At 41.0% G+C, this 23,487-nt stretch overlaps 1 protein-coding gene across 1 annotated transcript in view; it reads left to right on the top strand.

Moving 5' to 3' along the window:
* The window catches only part of znf143b (zinc finger protein 143b), a 46,663-nt gene extending 30,765 nt beyond the window's left edge, over positions 1 to 15,898 (top strand). The window contains exons 11-16 of the mRNA XM_055649469.1: positions 183 to 362; positions 2,127 to 2,351; positions 3,612 to 3,766; positions 9,208 to 9,369; positions 12,221 to 12,403; positions 15,794 to 15,898. Coding sequence (XP_055505444.1) covers positions 183 to 362; positions 2,127 to 2,351; positions 3,612 to 3,766; positions 9,208 to 9,369; positions 12,221 to 12,403; positions 15,794 to 15,883 — 995 coding nt within the window. The 3' untranslated portion in view covers positions 15,884 to 15,898. The remainder of the gene's footprint in view (positions 1 to 182; positions 363 to 2,126; positions 2,352 to 3,611; positions 3,767 to 9,207; positions 9,370 to 12,220; positions 12,404 to 15,793) is intronic.
* The last annotated feature ends 7,589 nt before the right edge of the window (positions 15,899 to 23,487 follow it).

Genomic DNA, 23,487 nt, shown 5'->3' with positions numbered 1-23,487 from the left:
GTAGTATTCCATTATTTTTCAGATGACCTGATTATATATGTAACTATAAGATAGTAAAATTATTATGTGTGGTTATTATGTTGACTAATAATTATAAATACTTTACTGCATTTATTTATTTTTAACATGGTGTGATCTATTTTGTTTGAACTGAAATTACTTTGATTTGATCTAACATATAGGTGAAAGGCCATTCAAATGCCCTTTTGAAGGCTGTGGCAGATCATTCACCACATCAAATATTCGTAAAGTGCACATTCGGACTCACACAGGTGAAAGACCATATTTCTGTCCAGAGGCAGGCTGTGGGCGAGCCTTTGCTAGTGCAACCAATTACAAGAACCATATGAGGATACACACAGGTACTGGTGACAGTAAATTGCTGCTGATCATTTCCCAAGCCCTAATTATTCAACTAATTTATTGCACACAAGGCAAATTATGTTTTTAATTATCTGTTTAAGATGTGTAATGTTAGGCCACCTCAGGATTATAAATATTTTTAGTGATGAGTCATCTTCATAATCTTTGGAGGCATAGTTATAGTGTCTAACTACATCGCCAGGTCACACCCCTAATGTGAATGTGTGTAACCAAGAGTAAAGCCTCATTCGGTGTCAGAAAATAATGTTGATCACTAAACTTTATGGAACAGCTCAAGAATAGTGTAATTGGGCTTCAGTTTATTTACATGTTTAATTTAAGAAATTATTTATTTATAAGCAAAGACTATATTACTGTGTTATATTGTATTTTTATTTGTATTCTGTAACCATAGGTATTTTTGATGTTAACTGAAGAATGTTAAAAGTTTAAATTGTAGTTTAGTATGAGGGGAGCTTAAAATTCAATGTAGTAATATAATTATTTCGCGTATTTATCAAGCAATGACGAGAACCATCTGGAGTTGTTCTGCAGGTTTGATTTAAAAAAAAACAACCAACCCAGATTCAGGGATGCCTGTTGAACCACCTCATGAGGCACAGAACCTCCTTACAGGAAGACCCAGATGGTTTAAAGGCTCCACCACCACACTCTCCTCCACCTTGCAGAACTTGTCCTCACATTCAGCAACTTCTCCTTTGACTCCTCTCACTTTCTCCAAGTTAAAGGTATAGCCATGGGCACTCGCCTGGGCCCCTGCTATGCCTGCCTTTTTGTCGGCCTTATCAAACAGTCCTTGTTCCAAATGTACACTGGCACTTTCACCCAACTCTTTCTCTGCTACATCGATGACTGCAATTGATTTAATTAACTTTATTTGTTGATTTCACTAACTTCCACCCTGCCCTCAAATACACATGCACTACCTCTGATACTTGATACTATCTCTTCTTTCTTGATCTTTCTGTTTCCATCGCAGAGTACAGACTATCAACTGACATCTACTACAAACCTACCAACTCCCACGTTTTCTCCCCACCCTGTCTCTTGCCAAGACACTGTTCTCTACTATCAATTTATCTGTCTTTGCCACATTTGCTCCCAAGATGAGGCATTCCATTCTAGGACATTCGAGATGTCCTCATTCTTTAGTAAACATGATTTCTCCCTTGCTGTCATTGATGGATCCAACAGCCATGCCTCCTCTCTGTCCTGCAGTTCTGCTCCCACTTCCTCCCTCCCCCCAGAACAAGGATAGAATTCCCTTAGTCCTCGCCTTTCACCCCTTCAATTCTCCGTTTTCTCCAAACCACCCACCTCATCCCCCTCACTTCCTCCCCCATAACCTGTCCCCCTTCTTTCACCACCCTTCCTGTCCTGTGCCCCACCTGGACTTGCATCTATTTCTCCCCTCCCCATCTGCTTCCAACTACATTCCTTCCTCTAGCTTCAAATCCAAAACATCACTTATCCATGTTCTCCAAAGATGCTGCCGAACCCGCTTGAGTCGCTGCACTTTTCACGAAAACCCACTCAAAAGGTCACAGGATGGTAAAACATTAATTGTATAAGATTAATGCATCTTTACCCCCATTCAAGTTGTTAAATAGCAAAAAGAATTGTGTAACAATTTATTTTATTGCTTACAATTACATCTGACATTTTACATGGGAATTCTTTATGTTATTGCTGTCCTTGGCTTCATTCGGAATTGTAACATTTTCATTTCTTTTAATGTGCAGGGGAGAAGCCGTATGTATGTACTGTACCTGGCTGTGACAAGCGTTTTACTGAGTACTCTAGTTTATATAAACACCATGTGGTTCATACTCATTCCAAACCATACAACTGCAATCACTGTGGCAAAACCTATAAACAGACCTCCACATTAGCAATGCATAAGCGAACTGCGCATGGAGACAGTGAGCCAACTGAAGAAGAGGAGACTTTCTTTGAGCCTCAGGATGGTAAGTGTAATTTGGATAGGTTTAAGATTTTTCTCCATGAAAAGTGTTCTGGGTCCACTAATAATATTAAATAATATTGACCTAACTGACAGAATGGGAAAGATAGGCCTTCTATCTTGTAAGGCTTGTTCAGTGGAGCATGGGACTTCAAGGTCAGATTAGAAGTGGAACCAAAGAAAGGTAAATAACAGGTGACTCATTTTTCATATTGAACATATGAACATAATGAAAGAAAGTTTGAAATTTGGCATGAAGAATAAAGAAACATATCTAAATGGTAAGGAATGCAAAGCTCTGAGGATCCTATAGTCATGATTCATACATATAAGGATTTAGAAAAACTAACCATGTTATTGTTTATTGCTAGAGCAATTGAATATAACATTAGTAAGGTTATGCTTCAGTTGCAATGGGAATCAATGGAGACTATATCTGGAGTATCATATACTGTATTGGTTTAATTAAAGGAAGGATGGTAATTAGTTGGAAACATATCAGACAACATTTACCACACCAATACCTGGGTATGGGGGGGGAGGGGTTGAACCAAAGTAGAGGCAGAGATGATTTGATTGAAATATTTATTATCCTGGAGAGGATGAATGTTTCCTTTTGTGGCAGATACATTTTACTGGGGGGTTACTGTTTAAAAATAAAGGGTCACCCTTTTAAGGCAGAGATACGTGCTTTTTTTTTAAATCTGAGGATTGTCAGTAGGGTCAGAGTCTTTAAATATTTTTAAGATGGAGATAATTGGAAAATTAATAAGCAAGGGAATGAAGAATTATCTGTGGTAGATGTGCAAACGGATTTGAGATGACTATCTGGTACATCCACGTCATGAACAGCTTCTTCCCCATAGCTGTTCATGAACTTTACAGGTCAGCTTTAAGTTTCAGAGAGAATTTGACAGAGGTCAAATAATTTATAAACCCACACATCTTTGAGATGTAGGAGGAAATCGAAGCACCCAGCGGATACATCCAGTCACATGGAGAATATGTAAACTCAACACGGACAGCAACCGAGGTCAGGCTCGGACCCAGGTCTCTGACGCCGTGAGGTAGCTATTCTATTGCTGCACCACTGTGTCGTCTGAGGTGATAGGCTGTTTATTGAGCTATCTGATTGATAGTTTTTTTAATGGCGCTGTACATTTGACATTCATAGCTTTGAATCAACCTTTTTTGGTCAGTAAAATATTTCCAAAATGGGAAAAAAAAAGCTACATTTTGTTTTTGTACAATTTTATTTCAAAAGTTACCTCTGGGGATGAAATCCTGAAGAGCCAACCAATCACCTATGTAACAGCAGTTGAAGAAGACACAGGGTTGTCTGGACAAGTTACTGCTGTTACCCAGACAAATGTCAGTCAACACATGGCTCTTATTGCTCAAGATGGTACGCAACAACAGGTAAGAATAAGACTATTTGTGAGTCCACCGTTGCCTCGAATAATACTTTATTACAATACAATACAATAATACTTTATTAGCCAAGTATGTTTTGCAACATACGAGGAATTTCATTTGCCAAGTCAGTCATACAAATAAAAAGAAACATAACACACAAAATACATTTTAACATAAACATCCACCAGAGTGACTCCTCCACATTCCTCACTGTGATGGAAGGTGAAAAAAAGTTCAATCTCTTCCCTTCTTTGTTCTCGGAGCGATCTTGGCTCCCGTAGCCAGTGGTTGGGCCCTCTTCATTGGGGTAATCACCTCCTGTATCAGAGGGGAACCTCAGCTCCCACGATTGGACCCCGGGCCGGGGCTGGCGAACCTTCTGCATCGTTGGAGCTCCCAACATCCACAGTCTCTACCCGAGACTGCGAGCTCTCGATGGCGAAATCTGCAGGCCACGGTTGGAGTGATCCCAGGCAAGGGATCAGCTCCGATGGTAGGTCCACGCCCTGCGGTGGGGCTCAAAGTCAGTTCCGAGCGAGACCCTATCGCATCTCCGGCAAGGGTTAGAGATTGAAAAAAAAAACGTTTTCCCTGACCCCCTCCCCCTCTTCCCACATAAAACAAAGCAGAGAACATTAAAACAAACTTTAAAAACACGCTAAAAATAACAAAAAAAAGACGAAAAAACAGAGATTGTTGGCGAGGCTGCCAATCGTACGACGCCCATGGTGGTTTGCTTGATGTTTTTGCTATTTTCAATCTAAGTTACGTTTTGCTTTCCCTAAAACAAAATACAGAGTTCAAGCAACCAAGTAATAAAATTACAATAAATCTCATCTGTTAAACAATATACAGTCTTCAATATCTCCTAAGATTGCTGGGTTACCCAGAGGCTATGGATTGAAATATAAAAGTGAAGAATCCTTACCACCACTCAACAAGACACAAGCCAGATCTAATCAAGGAAACAATACAATTATGACCTCATGTTTGTAAAGGAATAACTTTGACAAGGGCTTAGGGGCAATTTGACGATTCTTTCCAGCTGTCCAAAGAGTAATGCACAGTGCATGCGTGGGAAGAGAAACCGAGTTAAAGGTTCAGGTCGGAGATATCTTGGCAAAAAAGAAATAAAAGAGACACCACAGAGGATGAATAAGGCAAAAAGACGAGTCTCCGACCGGACACATTAACTCAGTTTCTTATCCCACAGATGCAGCTGAGCATTTCCAGCATTTTCTGTTTTTGTTTTAGATTTCTCGCATCGGTAGATATTTTGATTTTCACACTTGAACATTCATTGGCCTGAAGCATTGATTCAGTTTTTATCCCCATGAATGCTGTTCATGGCGTTGAATATCTCTAGCATTTTGTTTTTATGTTTTACTCTCAAGTGTGGAGATGAGGAAGACCATTAAAAAAAAAATCTTTACTGTCACTCTGTCACATTTAGATTCTGACATTATCATCAAACTGATGTGGTTTTACTTTAACTCCAGAGCCACAATGAAGTCAGAGTGGTGACATTGGGTTTCATTAGCTGCTACTACATCCTTTAGAATTTAGATGGCTGATGTGTAAAAAATAAAAATAAAATAAAAAATGTAGATTGCTGATGTTTTATTGCTCAGGGCATGATTGTTACATTCTAAATGCTGTGTAATTCTTCCAACATTTGAATAATTTACATCCATACATATACTGGTTTATATTTCTGTACTAGACTAAGTGGGACCCGTTGGGTCCCAACATCACACGGGAGGGCTGGTCACCAACGGAATATTCCACCTCTCCACCAATTTCAATATTGCTCTCCAGTGGGGGGGGGGGGGCTGTCTGTTGCACTAGTGTGGGTGTTGCTGGCCAAAGGTACTGGTTTCCAGAGGGATAGTATAGACATTGTGGGCCGAATGGATTCTTGGGCTGGCATCCAACTGCTGCAACGATTTTAAAAGCCAAGCCAAGGCAAACAATTGGGCTGCAGCCACCTGACAACCAAAATTCATTTTGTGAACACAAACTTTACAGCCGCACCGAGGGGACTCACCGTGGAGTAGACGTGCATTCAGTGTTATACACAGCTCAGAGAGCCTTGACCCTCTCGCTTCCTGGGTCTGGCAGAGACTGAGTGAGGAACTACACTTCCGGGTTTTATTGTCCCTCCCCCCTGCCGCCATCTGGGCCGCAGAGAGAATGGCAATTTTTTTTTAAACATTAATATCTCTCTGATTTTTCATCAATGGGAAAGATCCTCCAGTCCCGGAAGGCGGAGGGGGGTTCTGAGCGAAGTGGCCAAAATGAAGGCCTTAGGTGGCGGCGTTCTCTCGGAAATCGCAGCACAGTGGGCCAAATGCGGTCAAGATCAGACTTTTAGTAATATAGATAGTACTTGTTTTATTCTATTAACAGAGTCAGAGTCATATCGCATGGAAGCAGACAGCAACTTGCCCATGCCGACCATGATGCCCCATGTAAACTAGTCCCACCATTTGGCCCATATACTGCTATCCCATTCCTATCTATGTACCTGTCCAAATAGCCTTTAAAATGTTGTTATAGTACCTGCCTGATCTAGCCCCTCGAGCAGCACATTCCATATCCAAACCATCCTATGTGTGAAAACATTGCCTGTCAAGTTCCTATTATCTCTTTCCCCTGTCACCTTAAACCTATGTCCTCTGGTTCTTGTATCCCCTACTCCGGGTAAAAGACAATGCATCTACACTATCTTTTCCCCTCATGTTGAGCCTTCCCGAGGTAGTGGGGCATGGGAGATTGCAACCTTCACGTGGACAGCCCTGTTTCGACGAATGCAATCAACCTGGCGTGCACAATCAAGTAAGATCAAATAGAGCAAGTTGTCCTACAACTTTAGGCTGTGCACGCCATATGCAAGAAGAAGACGAAGAGGTGTTGTGGGCATAACTCAACGAAACACCAGTGAAGGGAGGTGCTTGATAACTCCAATTATATACTTGCATCGACACGATCATTTTGTTTATGTGCTTGTTTGAATGTCGGGAGCTGATTATTGCATATGGAATTAGTTATTGTGCTTAGCATAAAATCGTACAATTAGTTCAGATAGTACTTTGGCCTTGGCTTTCTCGGTTGAGCGTTTATCCTGGTGTTATAGCACGTATTTTGTGTTTTAATTGTAATCACCTCTATAAGATCACCCCTCATCATCCAGCACTCCAAGGAATAAAGTCCTAGCTACACAAGCTCAACGTATTGCTCAGGCCCTCTAGTGCTGGCAGGCCAAATTGCATTCTTCACTTGCATGTTATTATTCTGTGATTTTGGTATAAACACATCCTACTTCCTCTGTATTGCAAAACTTTTCAAACTCTCACTGTTTAAAAAAAGTTCCACATTTCTACCTTTTCTACATCTTATCATTAAAAAAATTATCCATGTTTCTACCTTGCCCTATGATTGTGGATGACCTTATATTTTTCAAATAATGTGTAAAGCAAATGGGAAGATGTACAATTAGTTGGAGCAGAATTGTCAATGAGAACGGTTTTCCTCCCATATCCTAAGAATGTGTGGGTTTGTAAGTTAATTGGCCTCTGTAAATTGCCCCTGGTGTGTAGGGAGTTGATGAGAAATTCAGATAACATAGGACCTGCATGAATGGGTGATTAATGATCGGTACGGACTCAGTGGGCTGATGGGCCCATTTCCATGCTGGATCTCTAAATTAAATTTAAACTAATCTCTGGCTAACAACAGCTCAAAGTGGAGAAGGAACATTCAACATAGTATTGTGAACCTAGGATCTTTGCAACAGGAATACATAAAAGCTCTGGGAAGGCTGCAGAAGGAGCGTACCACTTTACAAACTACCCATCCACCTGTTCCTTCATGCACCTTTGCTACATCTGGGAAAGAGTCTGTGGTTCTCATTAATACCACAGATCTGCCAGAACTAGACTGAAGAAGGGTCTCGACCCGAAACGTCACCCATTCCTTCTCTCCAGAGATACTGCCTGTCCCGCTGAGTTACTCCAGCTTTTTGTGTCTAAGGCTGAATTGATTCTTCTCTTATTCTTAAGCAGTGTTCTTGTGAGCTGAGATAATTTGCTTGCACTCTAGTTCTGGCAGTTCACCCAGCCATCACCCATTCACGCAGGTCCCGTGTTATCTGACTTTTTCATCAACTCCCTACACACTATGAGCAATTTACAGAGGCCAATTAACCAACAAACCTACACATCCTTAGGATATGGGAGGAAAACTAAGCACCTGAGGGAAACCCGTACTCATTGACAATTCTGCTCCAACTAATTGCACATCTTCCCATTTGCTTTACACATTATTTGAAAAATGTGAGGACATCCATAATCGTAGGGAAGGTAGAAGCATGGATATTTTTTTTAATGATAGAAAAGGTAGAAAAGGTATAAATGTGGAATATTTTTTAAACAGTGAGAGTTTGAAAAGTTTTGCAATGCAGAGGAACTAGGATGTGTTTATACCAACATCACAAAACATAACATGGAAGTGAAGAATGCAATTCAGAATGCAAACATTACATTGGTGTTTGATACTTGAAGTTTTGAGTGCAAATATAGAGATTCCAAGCTCTAATTATATAATGGCATGATAAGACTATATATGGAAAAGTTGGATATACTTGCAGTAGATAGATTACTTGCATAATAGTACTATCATAAAATTTAAGAGGCAACTGGACAGGTATATGAATAGGACAGGCTTAGAGGGTTTTGGGCCAAGTGCAGTGCAGGTGGGACTAGTGTAGATGGGAAATGTTGGTCAGCATGGGCAACTTGGGCCGAAGGGCCTGTTTTCACTCTGTATGACTGAGATTAAGCAGAATGGATTAATGGTCTTGGAACGAGTAGTAATCTCATTAAAACATACAGAATACTTTGACAGAATAATTTTGGAGGAGTGATTTCCATGGCTGTAGTGTCTATAACTAGTGTTACATTCACAAAATAAGGTGCTAGCCATTCTGGACTGAAATATGGAAACATTTCTTAAGCTAAATGGTAGTGAATATTTGAAATATGTAACCTGGAAGGCTATGGGGGGCTATATTCAAGATAGGGTTTGATAGACATTTAAAAAATCCAAGGACATGAGGTTAATGCAGGAAGGTTTAAAAGCAGCTGTGATCTTATTGAATGGTGGGACTGGATGCTTATTTCATCTACTATTTCCCATCCTCATGTTCTTCTCATAAAACAGTAATGTACGATTTTGTTGCATAAAAATAAGGAAAGAATTAATATTATTAATAAATAAGGTCAGAATAATGGAAATTGTGACCATGTTTATTTACGTTGCCACCGGTAAAATTATTCTGCCCTCAAACAAAATCTTTAGTCTCGATTCCTATGCACATTATCGTCACATCAGCTGGTTATTAAACAAAGATTCAGTTCTGCATGAAAGTTGTTTATTTCTTTCAGGTCAGTATTTCTCAGGCAGATCTGTCAGGGATTGGTAATACTATAACAATGGTAACACAAGATGGTACTACTATCACAGTCCCTGCACATGATGCAGTTATTTCAACACAGGATACGCATTCAGTCACGATGGTAACCACAGATGGTTCAGATGGTCAACAGGTAAATAGGTTTTGTTTTTATGTTTGACATTGTTGAAATTGATAATGTTAAGGATTTTTTTAAACTGTTGCCACTCGCAGGGCCACCCTTGTGATTTAACCAATTAGAAATCTTATTGTGTTCCTTCACAGGTTTTTAATGTTTTTCTGAAAACTGTTTAACTCTTATCTTTTCCCAAAACCAAATCCACTGTATCCATATTTTCTCATATGTGCCTTTACCATCAATACCATCCCTACCTCACCAGGGACTAACTTTACTGTACCATTCTACTGTTTTTTTTTAATTGCTGTTTTTTTTTCCTTTTTCCTTCCTCCCACAATAGGTAATATGTAAAAGAATATGTGATTCTGTTCAATTCTGTTTGTAGTTTGTATGTTTGTTTTTTGGATAAAGTCCGCGAAGTTTGCCACTTTTCATTTCACCGGCCATCTCATATGTGTATGTGAAGAATAAACTTGATTTGACTTGACCCATGCTCATGCAGCATGGCCAATACAAGTTAACTATTTTGCATTCAAAAATGTTTGCTTCTTATTTTTGGTTTTCAAGTTCAGCCTGAATATAATATTGTTGCTGCCTTAACATTGGATATGAAAGTATTTCCAAATTCACAGTTTGATTCATCTCAAATTCCATGCTCCCAGTTAGTCAAACCTAGCTTGATTAATTGCTATATTTAAGTAATGAACAGATTATTTGATGGTGTTTTTGCCATTCATTTGCAAACCTTCCCAATTTTTCTTCTACTTTTACTTTTAAACTTGACCTCAGGCAAACTTTCAAGCAGATTAGTGAAAACTTATCAAAATAATTCTTGCTGTTCTTCTATTTACCAATTATTATTCATCTTCTAGTCATAATTGTTTTACAAAGGTCTAAACAATGAAAACATTAAATTTCCAGCAATACACTTTGCTATAATATCTGCCATGGCTTCTTATTAAACAAATTTGCAATGTATACAGACAATCCTAATTCACTGCCTTTTACATAGATACATAGACAATAGGTGTGGGAGTAGGCTATTTGGCCCTTCGAACCAGCACTGACATTCAATACAGTACAATACAATACCATTTATTGTCATTTGAGCCTCAGTGAGGCTCAAACGAAATTCCGTTTCCACAGCCATACAAACAAAGACAATTTCCTACAGACATACACACAATTTAATTCACACAAACATCCATCACAGTGAACCCACTGTGATGGAAGGCAAAGTATTTTCTCTCCCCTGTTCTCCATTTCTCTCCCGATGTCCAAACCCCAGGCGGGCGATGCTAAGTCCCACGGCCATTTTAGGCCGTGCCGGGCGATTTACGGCCCCGCTCCCGGTCTAAAAGTCACAATTCAATGTGATCATGGCTGATCATCCACAATCTTTTAGTGCTGCTACTCTGGGGCTGTAGAAAGCATCTTGTCCAGCAACATCACAATCTGGTTTGGGAACTGCTCTGCCCTGGAAGGCTCTGCAGAGAGTAGTGTGATTGGCCGAATGCACTATGGGAACTACACTCGCCCCCCTGCAGGACCTGTACACCAGGAGGTGCAGATCCAGAGCCAGCAACATTATGGTGGATCCCTACCCACCCCAGCACCCTACCACCCAACTGTTCCAGCTGCTACCGCTATCATGCTGTGAAAACAGAGAGGATGAGACGGAGTTTCGTCCCACAGGCCATCAAGACTGTAAACTCTTATCTCACCAGTGACTAATTTACTGTTGTGTTGTGTCTTTTTAAAATTGTTGGTTTTTTTTTCTAACATGTAAATACTGATTCTGTTCTATTCTCTTCTGTAGTTTTTGCACAATCCGCAGGCGTTGCCACTTTCATTTCACTGCATATCTTGTATGTGTATGTGACAAATAAAGTTGACTTGACTTGACTTGAACAGCCCCATCCAAGACCACAAGAAATTGCAGAGAATTGTGGACGTAGCTCACACCATCATGCAAAAAAAAACCTCCCTTCCATTGACTCCACCTAGAGTTCACGATGCCTCTGCAAGGCCTACAGCGTTATCAAGGACCAGTCTCACCCCTCTTCTCCCCTCTAATATCAAGCAAGAAGTACAGAAGTATGACAATGCATATCTCCAGATTCAGAGACGGTTTCTTCCCAACTGTTGTCAGGCAACTGAAACGTCCTCTCACTAACTAGAGAGCGGTCCTGACCTCCAATCTACCTTATTAGAGATCCAAACTATTTTTAATCGGGCTTTAGCTTGCAATAAACTTTTTCCTGTATCTGTACACTGCAGATGGCTTGATTGTAATCATCTATAGTCTTTTAATTAACTGGATAGCAAGCAACAAAAAGCTTTTTTTGCAGTACCTCGGTACACATACTTAACTTCAAAAGTTCTTCAAAAGCTATTTCTTTGATCATGGGCCTTATCGAGAGACAAATCAAAAAATATATCTTGGGGCAATTAGCTCTGTTAAAAGCTTTATAAAATGAAATGTTGAAGTTTTATCACAACAAGTAGCATCTAACTTGTCAGATTAGAGTCAGATAAAACAAGTCTATCATTGATCAACAGCTGTCTTTGGCATTAAGATAGAAAATACTGCAAATAGCAGTCCAGGTACAATCAATGGAAAGAGAACATGGTTAATATTTTAGATCAGTCACTTTTTTTTCATTACCACAGATGTCACTGACAGGCCAGTTATATTTGCTTTAAATTTCTGTTGAACTATAATCACTTATAACTGATTAATTAGCAATTCAAAATAATTCACTAAAGATCATAATTAAATCGACATAACTTAAAAGAAATAAACCAAATTTGAGCTTGTGTGTTTTGTAAATTTTACTTAATTAACAGCACCTATTTCCTAAAGGTTGCTATCGTGACTCCAGATTGTGTGATGAGAGGTGAGACGACAATCGCTGCACTACAGGCCGCATCTGTTGAGGTGGAAAAGATGGTTACCCAACAACACCATGAGCATCATTTAGTAACTGGAGGAGCACGACCAGTTACGTTACTAGCTACATCAAACGGCACTCAGATTGCAGTGCAGGTGGGTTTCGAAGTTCTATCTTTGTTTAAAGAAAACACATCTATTACCTACTTAGTTCTGCTACTATACTCTGTTTCTTTACTCTTATTTCTCAAGAAAAATAATGAAAATTCATGCTTCGCTTTTTAACATAAATTTTTTACAGTACGCAAGAAAGCCATTTTTGTCAATTGAGGCTATGCTTTTATTGTATTGTCAATATTATATTCACTCCTGTCAATATAGTAAACATTTAGTTTAGTTTAAAGTTGCAGCGTGGAAACAGGCCCTTTGGCCCACTGAGTCTACAGCCAACCAATGATCACCCATACACTTGGGGACAATTTAGAGGGGCCAATTAACCTACAAAGCAGCATGACTTTGGAAATGTGGGAGGAAACAGGAACACCTTGAGATTACAGGGAGAACATGCAAACTCCACATAGACAGCACCCGAGCTCAGGATTCAACCCGGATCTCTGGCACTGTAAAGCAGCAACTCTACTGCTGTGCTACCCAATGATTCCAAAGATAAAATAGACTGTTAGTCTAGTTTCTACAAATTTGAATACTACCACAGCATCTGAGAAATGTAAATAAAAATATTTGAGTAAGAAATTATAGTAACCATTAAATTACGGGTTTGTTGTTTAAAAACATCTTGCCATCGATGATTTTTGTGGAAATCTGCAGTCCTCACATGTTCAGCCTTTATGTAACTTTTGACCTGTAACAATATACTGCAGATTTAAAGGCATCTTGCATTCTTTGACAAATCCTGCCATTTTCTTTCACCCAGACCTGTCATTGAAGGAAGGTAACAATAGAGGATGTTAATAGGTCACATAATAAAATTGGTTCATTTACTGCATTTTGTACCAAAAATGGTTTTGCATTCGTAGTAATCTGATTATTTTATTGCTTAATTTAGATTAACCCAGAGAGTTATGAATTTGTGGAATTCTCTCCCTCAGAATGCAGTGGAGGCCAACTCACTGGATTCATTCAAAAGCGAGCTAGATAGAGCTCTTAGGGCTAGCGGAATCAAGGGATATGGGGAGAAGGCATAACAGGGTACTGATTGTGGATGATTAGCCGTGATCAGATTGAATGGCGGTGCTGACTCGAAGGATGCCTATTTCCTATGTATTTATGTATCTATGTATCTCATTGGATAAAACTTCCAGTTCATGAGATAGTAATTGAATGTTGAAATTAATTATCTGTTGGTATGCATCTAAACATCTGCGATAGTGCAGAATACATGTTTGAAGATGGAAAATATTGATTTAATCCCTTCAATGGTTCAATGGTTGTTTATTATCAGATGTACCAAGGTACAGTGAAATTCTTTTTTTGCATGGAGTTTAAATTATTATTATACAAAAGCACAATCCCAGATTAAGTACAAAGTGTATAGAAATAGCCCATTAAGATCATGTATCGAAACATAGAAAATAGGTGTAGGAGTAGGCCATTCGGCCCTGCACCGCCATTCAATATGATCATGGCTGATCATCCAACTCGGTATCCTGTACCTGCCTTCTCTCCATACCCCCTGATCCCTTTAACCACAAGGGCCACATCTAACTCCCTCTTAAATATAGCCAATGAACTGACCTCAACTACCTTCTGTGGCAGAGAATTCCAGAGATTCACCACTCTCTGCGTGAAAAAATGTTTTCCTCATCTCGGTCTGTATATCTCGTATAAATGTTGCTAGGTGTGTTCCCCGCCTACTATACCAAACAAAACGGGCTAAATTGATTTTATATGACTCATTAAACATTTTTGGATCATTCCAAATTTGGATGTAACAAGTAGAATGGATAAGGGAGAGACAGTGGATGCTGTGTATCGGGACTTTAAAAAAGCCTTTGACAAGGGCCAACACAAGAGATTAGTGTGCAAAATTAATTAGGAATTGGGAATTAACTGGTCCTTTTCAGAATGGCAGGCAGTGACTATTAGGGTGCTGCAAGGCTCGGTGCTGGGACCCCAGTTATTTACAATGTATACTAATGATTTAGACGAGGGAATTAAATGTGACATCTCCAATTTGCGGATGACACAAAGCTGGGTGGCAGTGTGAGCTGCGATGAGGATGCTATGAGGCTGCAGGGTGACTTTGATAGGTTGGGTGAGCGGGCAGATGCATGACAGATGCAGTATAATGTGGATAAATGTGAGGTTCACCATTTTGGTGGCAAGAACTGGAAGGCAGATTATTATCTGAATGGTGTCAGATTAGGAAAAGGGGAGGTGCAACGCGACCTGGGTGTGCTTGTACACCAGTCAATGAAAGTAAACATGCAGGTACAGCAGGCAGTGAAGAAAGCTTATGGCATGTTGACCTTCATTGCGAGAGGATTTGAGTTTAGGAGCAAGGAGGTCCTACTGCAGTTGTTTAGGGCCCTGGTGAGACCGCTTCTGTGTGCAATTTTGGTCTCCTAATTTGAGGAAGAACATAATTGCTATTGAGGGAGTGCAGCATAGGCTCACCAGGTTAATTCCCGGGATGGCGGGACTGACATATGATGAAAGAATGGGTCGACTGGGCTGGTATTCACTGAAATTGAGAAGGATGAAAGGGATAATAGAAACATATAAAATTCATAGGATTGGACTGGCTAGATGCAGGAAAAATGTTCCCGATGTTGGGGCTGTCCAGAACCAGGGGTCACAGTTTAAGAATAAGGCGTAGGCCATTTAGGACTGAGATGAGGAAAAAATTCTTCACTCAGAGTGTTGTGAATCTCTGCCACCGAAGGCAATGTAGGCCAATTCACTTGATGTTTTCAAGAGAGAATTAGATTTAGCTCTTGGGGCTAAAGGAATCAAGGGATATGCGGAAATAGCAGAAACGGGGTACTGATTTTAGATGATCAGCTATGATCATATTGAATGGTGGTGCTGACTCGAAGAGCCGATATCTTACTCTTGCACATATTTTTCTATGTTTCTATTCTCCTAGGCAGTGCAGTATTTAATTGCAGACTGTTACTTACACAATGTAATCAACATTATTACCACATATTGTATTATCTTTTACTATCACATTTTATCAATAAAAACATTACTCAGCAATGAGCAAGATTCTGGAAAGCTGAAATGAAAGCAGAATTGCTGAAACTATTCAGAAGACAAGGCAATTTTGCTGGGTGAGACTATCAGTTAATATTTGTGAAACTTTTATAATGAAACGTCATTAATAGAAATATTGATATTGTTTTCCACTCCATAATTGCTACCTGACCTGATGATCATCCCCAGTTTAATCAGTTTTTATTTAAGTTCCATGTATAATATTTTATTGATAGGACATCATATACATGACTTGGCGATGAGAAATGCAGTTTTGTCCATAAGACCTATTGAATTTTACAGTTCATTTGTTGTAATGTTTTACAGCTTGGTGAGCAACAATCATTGGAGGAGGCGATAAGAATAGCATCTAGGATACAACATGGTGAAACCTCAGAAATCGATGAACATCAATAAAATAATTATTGAAAATATCGGGGCCACAGTTCTGCCTATTTCTAACAATAGCTCTACTGTTAAAAGAATGCAGATTGCATTACGTGCAGGCCATATGTAGCTTTTAAACAACATATTTAAAGCTGCAATATGTTGTGACTTTCATAAATGTCATGAATTTCTTCAGCTTCATTTAGCTGAAGATAAATTAATGAGACCAGATATGTAATTGTGTAAACCAGTTCTGGCAATCTGAGCATTAATTTATCTCCAGGTTTCCCCATCAGAAATGTTGCATACTGTTCTAATTTATTTTGTCATTACTTAGATGCTATTGATACACCATAATGTTAAAAATTATAAACAGTATCTTCAAACCACACAAATAGAGATGAATGCATGAATGAGCAGTGTTTGCGGTACTACTAATTATCTATTAATAGATGTAGACATTATTCCAAAGTTTACCAGGCATGTGAATTTTCCTCATGATTTTCAGAAAAACATTTTTAAATTTTTTTTATGGTATATTGCAGCTTTAGAATATGAATTATCACTGCCTGCAGATTCTGCACAGTCTGGACTAGACAAATCAGGTTCTTGATATTAAGGTACTTTAAACTGTAGGCCTGAAAATGTGGAGTGCCTGGGCATGCTTTAAATGCTTAGATCTGCATGAATTTCCACAACGGGGAATATTATATTACATTCTAGTAAAAGCATTAAGGAGTTTAACATGTTTGGGACTACAGTTTTACACTTAGGACAATTGATTTCTTACAATTAAAAGATATTTAATCTTTTGCCTGTGACCAATTACCTGTAAATACATACTAATGCCACAGATGTAACCTACATTTTACTTTTTACATACGATCATGTAAAAGTTTAAAACAACAGATTTTGGTTGTGCAATATTAAAGTCATACAACTTAAATTCATGTTGCTTTATTGAAAATTATCACCCTTTTATTCACCTTTTGTTAGGGATTTTTCTGAAAGTATTTTAACTTAAAGCAAATAAAAACCAACAATAACTCACTTCTAAGACTTGCTGAATACATAATGATGAATCCAGTGTATAGAGTTTCAAATGAAGTTTGCTTAAATTTGAGCAATAACTCGCATTTGTAGAAATATTAGCTGATATACTAAAACATAGATAGTTGAGTTAAAGAGACTTTAAACAAGATCTTACTGTTCTATATTAAAAAATGGTGGAGTGGAATTAAGATGTGTTGAAATAGCTTAATTTATCAGTAATCATTTTAGGGAATACTTTTTATATATTAAAATGTTTTGTAAACTCTTTCTATTGTTTTTTGAATTTTATGCACTGAACTTGAAAAACCTGGCTTGCTTCGGAAAGATTGTGAATTCTAATTTTATCACAAAAACTGCGCACATAATTTACAATTACTCAACTATCTTACTACTGAGATGTACTGTTAGAGCTATTCTATGAATGGGAGTATAAAATGTTCTAGTATTCCATTGGTTCATTTGATGTTGATGATTAAGTGGCTGTCGTTGAAAAACATTTGTGACTTATGACCATAAGACATAAGAATAGAATGAGGCTATTCGGCCCATCGAGACTACTCGCCATTCAATCATGGCTGATCAATACTTGTCTCTAAATCTCAGTCTCATGCCTTCTCCCTGGAACCTTTTACGCCCTTACTAACCTATCAATTGTCGCTTTAAATAAACCCAATGTCTTTGCATCCACAGCTGTCTATGCCAATGAATTCCACAGATTCACCATCCTCTGGCTAAAGATATTCTTCCTCATCTCCATTCTAAAGATATGCACATTTATTATGAGACTGTGCCCTTTGGTTCTAGACTTGCGATTACAAGAACATCCTTTCTACGTCGACTATATAAGCCTTTTATTATTCGGTAGGTTTTAATGTGATCCCACCTCGTCCTGCTAAACGCCAGTGAGTACAGTCCCAGAGCCATCAAACGTTTCTCATACGTTAACCCAATTATCTCCGGTATCATTCGCGTTAATTTCCTCTGGGCCCTCTAACGCGAGCACATCCTTCCTCAGATATGGGGCCTAAAACTGCTCACAATGTTCCAAATGTGGCCTCACGGGCGCCTTATGAAGCCTCAGTTTTACATCCTTGCTTTTAGTTTCTACTATACCAACTGGGACCCGTTGGGTCACTGTCACACGGGAAGAGGCTTGGTCCTCCAATGCAACACGTTCCCCAACACAATATTGCACCACTAACCCGTAGCCCCCACGGGAGGCATGGTCCCCATCTCAACCCATTGCCGAATGTAAGATTCCAGCACTCCCCTGCCTCCCCCAGCACTGGACTTAAATAAAATTGCAAATGCACTTCCCCAATTGCAATAGTAATTCACCCTCCCCCTCCTGTCCTGCCAGGGGCTGGAGTAAGTGTTGTATGATGGCAACATTGTTTGCAAATGTCGGATGAAGGACTGTGATATCCCATTCAGGTGAAAAGTTGGTGGAAGCACAGAGTGTTCCTGTATTGCAACTTTGTATCGAAGTTTGTTGGAAGCTGGCAGGAAGATTTTAACATCTTGTTAAAGTCGGCTTTTTTAAAACTTGAAATATCAATAACGTAAAATATAACATCAAATGTGAAGAAACTTGATACGAACGACCACGGGAAAAAGCTGAGTAAGATTTAAAAAAGAAAATTTGCGCTATTGTGTACCGTTTTGGCTTAGCTCCTGAGATCACAGACACACAAAGAAGTCGAGACTTTTAATAGTAAACTAGACCAAGGGCAGATCTGCTCCCCCAACGCAGCCGTTCCCTACCCGTAGCCCCCACGGGAGACGTGGTCCTCCAACTCAAGCGGTTCAGGAATGAGCAGTGCGGCTGGTTTTAAATGGCGTCTTTGAGGCGAGATGCGGGCGCCAGCAGCCGTTATGGTCGCTGGCCAGCAGGAGGCGACAAAATGAGTGAGTGGGGGGGAGAAGGATTTAATGAAAAATGTGGACATAAACATAACGAAATCTAATGAGTGGATAGTTGGAATGAAAAGTGAAATGTCTACCGAAATGGCTGCTTCTATGGGTGAGAAGCCAGTTTATTTTTGAAATATTGGGGGGGGGTGAGAAGGATTTGATTAAAAACGTGTACTTAAACACGAAGAAAGTGAAATCTCTACCGAAATGGAAAAGATCTCGGCAATTGTGCGTCTGGATTCGGCGTCGCAAGGAATCAAAGGAAGAAATGCAGCCGGCAGCCGTACATGTAAATGGATCCATTCCGATTGGACATCTGCTAGCATCGCCCATTCCGATTGGACATCTGCGAGTAGACATCACACGATGGAACGAATCAAAAGGCAGAAGGGCAGCCGGACGGCAGGCGGCAGCCACAGAGTTTTATATAATAACTAGACCAAGGGCAGACCTGTTGGGTCTGCTCCCCCAACGCAGCCGTTCCCTACCCATAGCCCCCTCGGCCAAAAACGTTGACCATTCAATTCGCTCCATAGATGCTGCCTCACCCGCTGTGTTTATCCAGCTTTTTTTATGTCGACCATCGATTTTCCAGCATATGTAGTTCCTTCTTAAAGGCAGAGTGTGCACGGTAAGAGAATGAGGAGGGAGAGGGGGAAGAGTGTGGAGGGAGGGGGAGAGTGGGATGGGTGGGGGAGAGGGGTGGGGGGAGAGAGGGGGAAGAGAGTGTGGGGGGGGGGGGGGGGAGAGAGAAGTGGAAGAGTGGGGAGGGAGGGAGGGGGAGAGGGGTAGCAGGAATGGTGGAAGAGGGACAGGGAGAGTGGTGGAAGAGGGACAGAGGGGTAGGGGAAGGGGTGGGGGAGGGAGTGGGGTGGGATAAGGGGAGAGAACTGGAAGAGTGGGGAGTGAGGGATAGGGGGAGTGGTGGAAGAGGGACAGAGGGGAAGGGTGCGGGGAGAGGGGGGGGGGGTGGGGTAGAGAGGGAAGGGGGGGGGGGAGAGGGGGGATGGGGGAGGGGGAGAGGAGAGGGAGGAGAGGGAGAGGAGAGAAGGAGGAGGAGAAGTGGAGAGAGTGGGCAGGAGAGAGGGAGGGGTAGCGGGAGTGTGTGGAAAGAGGGACGGGGGGAGTGGTGGAAGAGGGACAGGGGTAGGGGAAGGGGTGTGACAGGGAAGGGTAGAAAGAGGGGTGAGGGAGGGGGAGAGGTGTGGGGTAAGAGGAGAGAAGTGGGAGAGTGGGGAGGAAGGGGTAGAGAGGAGTGGTGGAAGAGGGACAGAGTGGTAGGGGAAGGGGGTGGGGGGTAGAGAGGGAAGGGGGGTGGGGGAGAGAGAGATGGGTGGCAGAGGGAGAGGGGTGAGGAGAGGGACACATAGAAACATAGAAATTAAGTGCATGAGTAGGCCATTCGGCCCTTCGAGTCTGCACCGCCATTCAATATGATCACGGCTGATCATCCAACTCAGTATGCTGTACCTGCCTTCTCTCCATACCCCCTGATCCCTTTAGCCACAAGGGCCACATCTAACTCCCTCTTAAATATAGCCAATGAACTGGCCTCAACTACCTTCTGTGGCAGAGAGTTCCAGAGACCACTATCTGTGTGAAAAATGTTTTCCTCATCTCAGTACTAAAGGATTTCCCCTTTATCCTTAAACCGTGTCCCGCTTGTCCTGGACTTCCCCAACATCGGGAACAATCTTCCTGCATCAGACAAATGCAATTCAGGACTTTTCACTTCACAAGCAAAGTCAGAATGACAGTTAGTGAAGAATTTGAATAATCGCTGAGCGTTCTCTATGGCAACAATGTATTTGAGCATTGGGCATTATGACATCACACGATGGAACGTTCACCAGGGGCTGGGCTCCTGCAAAGGCATATGTAAATGAATCCATTCCGATTGGCCATCTGTGAGCATTGGGCATTGTGACATCACACGATGGAACATTCACCAGGGGGCTGGGGCTGGGGCTGGGACTTCTATGGGTGAGAAGCCTGTTTATTTTTGAAATATTGTGGTGGGGGGGGGTGAAGGATTTGATTAAAAACGTGTACTTAAACACGACGAAATGTAATGAGGAGCGGATACTTAGAAAGAAAAGCGAAATCTCTACCGAAATGGAAAAGACGCGGCGATTCTGCGTCTGGTTTCGGAGTTGCGGTGAATCAAAGGAAGAAACGCGGCCGGAAGCCGTACATGCAAATGGATCCTTTCCGATTGGACGTCCGTGAGCGTCGGGCATCGCGATTGGACGTCCGCGAGCATCGGGCATTGTGACATCGCACGGCGGGAATGAATCGAAAGGCAGGAAGGGATCCGTACGGCAGGCGGTCGGATGGGGTGAGAGTTTTAAAAGTATATAGATAGATAGATATAGATTCCCCTCATCATGAATGCTAGTTAAAAATATCCTTCCTCATATATGAGGCACAAAACTGCTCACAATATTCTAATTGTGGGCTCACAAACACCTTGTATTGCTGGTCGACGTGGACTCAGTGAGACCTTAGGGGCTGTTTTTGTGCTGTATCTCTAAACTAAACATTAAATCACACCTATCGAGCAGGCTTGATCCACTGAAATTCGACTACCGCCACAACAGGTCCACAGCTAATGCCATCTTCGTGGCTCTACATTCATCCCGTGAACACCTGGATAAGAAGGACTACGTTAGACTCCAGTTAGACTGCACAGACTACAGTTCTGCTTTCGATGCCATTAACCCAACCAAGCTGATCTTCAAAGGTGAACTTGGCGTCAGCACTCCCTTCTGCAACTGGACCTTCAACATGTTGACCAACAGACCATATTCAGGGAGGATAGGTGAAAAATCATCCTGTGCAATAATCCACAACACTGGTGCCCCACAAAGATACGTTTTTAGCCCCCCCCCCCCCTCCCCCACTATATTTTTAAACTCATGACTGCAAGCAAATACCAATCCAACTCAATTTAAAATTTCGCCTACGACACCACCATAGTGGGCCGGATATCAAATGGTGATGAGACAGCGTACAGGAGGAAGATTGAGAACCTTGTAACCTGGTGTAAAGACAACAACTTCTCCCTCAAAGGTAGACAAAAATCTGGAGAAACTCAGCGGGTGAGGCAGCATCTACGGATCGAAGGAATAGGCGACGTTTCGGGTTGAGACCCGTCAGACTACCTTTGTTTTTCCAGCATCTGCAGTTCTTTCTTAAACTTCTCCCTCAATGTTAGTAGGACAAAGGAGATTGTGATTGATTTCAGGAAGAGAAGCAGTGCACACACCCACACATCATACATTGATGGTGCCAAAGTAGAAATGGACAAATGCTTCAAGTTCTTAGGAATAAATATCACTAGCAATTTGTCCTGGACGAGCCACGATGAAGCAAAGGCACACAAAGCACACCAATGCCTTTACTTCCTTGGAAATGTGGCATGTTCCTAACAAACCTCACCAACTTCTACAGATGTGCCATAGAAAGCATTTTATCGGGATGCGTCACAGCATGGTTAGGGAACAGCTCCATCCAAGACCGCTTGAAATTGCAGGGATTGGGAAACATAGCCCAGAGCATCTGCACATCAATACTCAATTGACTCAATTTACACTTAAAGCTGCCTCGCAAAGGACACCAGCTGGAAGGTAGTGAATCTCAAATTCATTGCCGCAGATGGCTGTGAAGGCCAAGTCATTGTGTATTTTTAAAGCAGAGATTGAGGGATTCTTGATTAGTAAGGATGTCAAAGGTTACGAGGGGCAGGCAGGAGAATGGGGTTGATGTTGCAGATTTCAGGCTCCTGTACCTCTGCTGCCATCAGGTAGAAGGTACAGGAGCCTGAAATCTGCAACATCCAGGCTCAGGAACAGCTACTTCCCCACAGCCATCAGACTATTAAACACAACTTCAAACAAACTCTGAACAGCCTATTGCACTTTATCTGTTTATTGATATGTGTATATATATATATGGTCACACTGATCTGATCTGTATTTATGACTACAATATCCTGTTGTGCTGCAGCAATGAAAGCATTTCATTGTCCTATCTGGGACACATGACAATAAACTCTCTTGAATCATGAGAGGGAAAGATAAATAAGCCATGATTGAATGGCGAAGTAGATTCAATGGGCTGAATGGCCTAATTCTACTCCTATGATTTATCAACCAGCATAATCAAGGACCAGTCTCACCCCAGTCACTCCGCCTTGTCCCCCTCTCCCTTCAGGCACGAGGTACAGAAGTCTGAAAACTCGTACATCCAGGTTCAGGGATAGTTTCATCCCAGCTGTTATCAGGCAACTGAATCATCCTCTCACCAGTTGGAGAGCGGTCCTGACCTCTATCCTATCTCATTGGAGACCTTTGAAATATCTTTAATTAGACTTTATCTTGCAACTAAATGTTGTACCCATTATCTGTACACTGTGCACGGCTTGATTGTAATCATGCATAGTCTTTTCTTTCATTTTTGGACAGCACATAACATAAGCTTTTCAGGATTACCTCGGAACATGTGACAATAATAAACAAAACAATACTAAACTCTTGTTAACTAAATAGAACATAGAACGGCACCACACAAGAACTTGTGTCAGACATGTTGCCTAGTTAAATTAATTTCCTCTGCCTACACATGATCTGTATCCCTCTAATCCCTGCATATTCACAATGTACAGA

Source organism: Leucoraja erinacea, chromosome 18 (assembly GCF_028641065.1).
Source record: "Leucoraja erinacea ecotype New England chromosome 18, Leri_hhj_1, whole genome shotgun sequence".
NCBI lineage: Eukaryota > Metazoa > Chordata > Chondrichthyes > Rajiformes > Rajidae > Leucoraja > Leucoraja erinaceus.
Note: the sequence above shows the minus strand (reverse complement) of the source record. Positions and strands in the feature narration are given on the sequence as shown.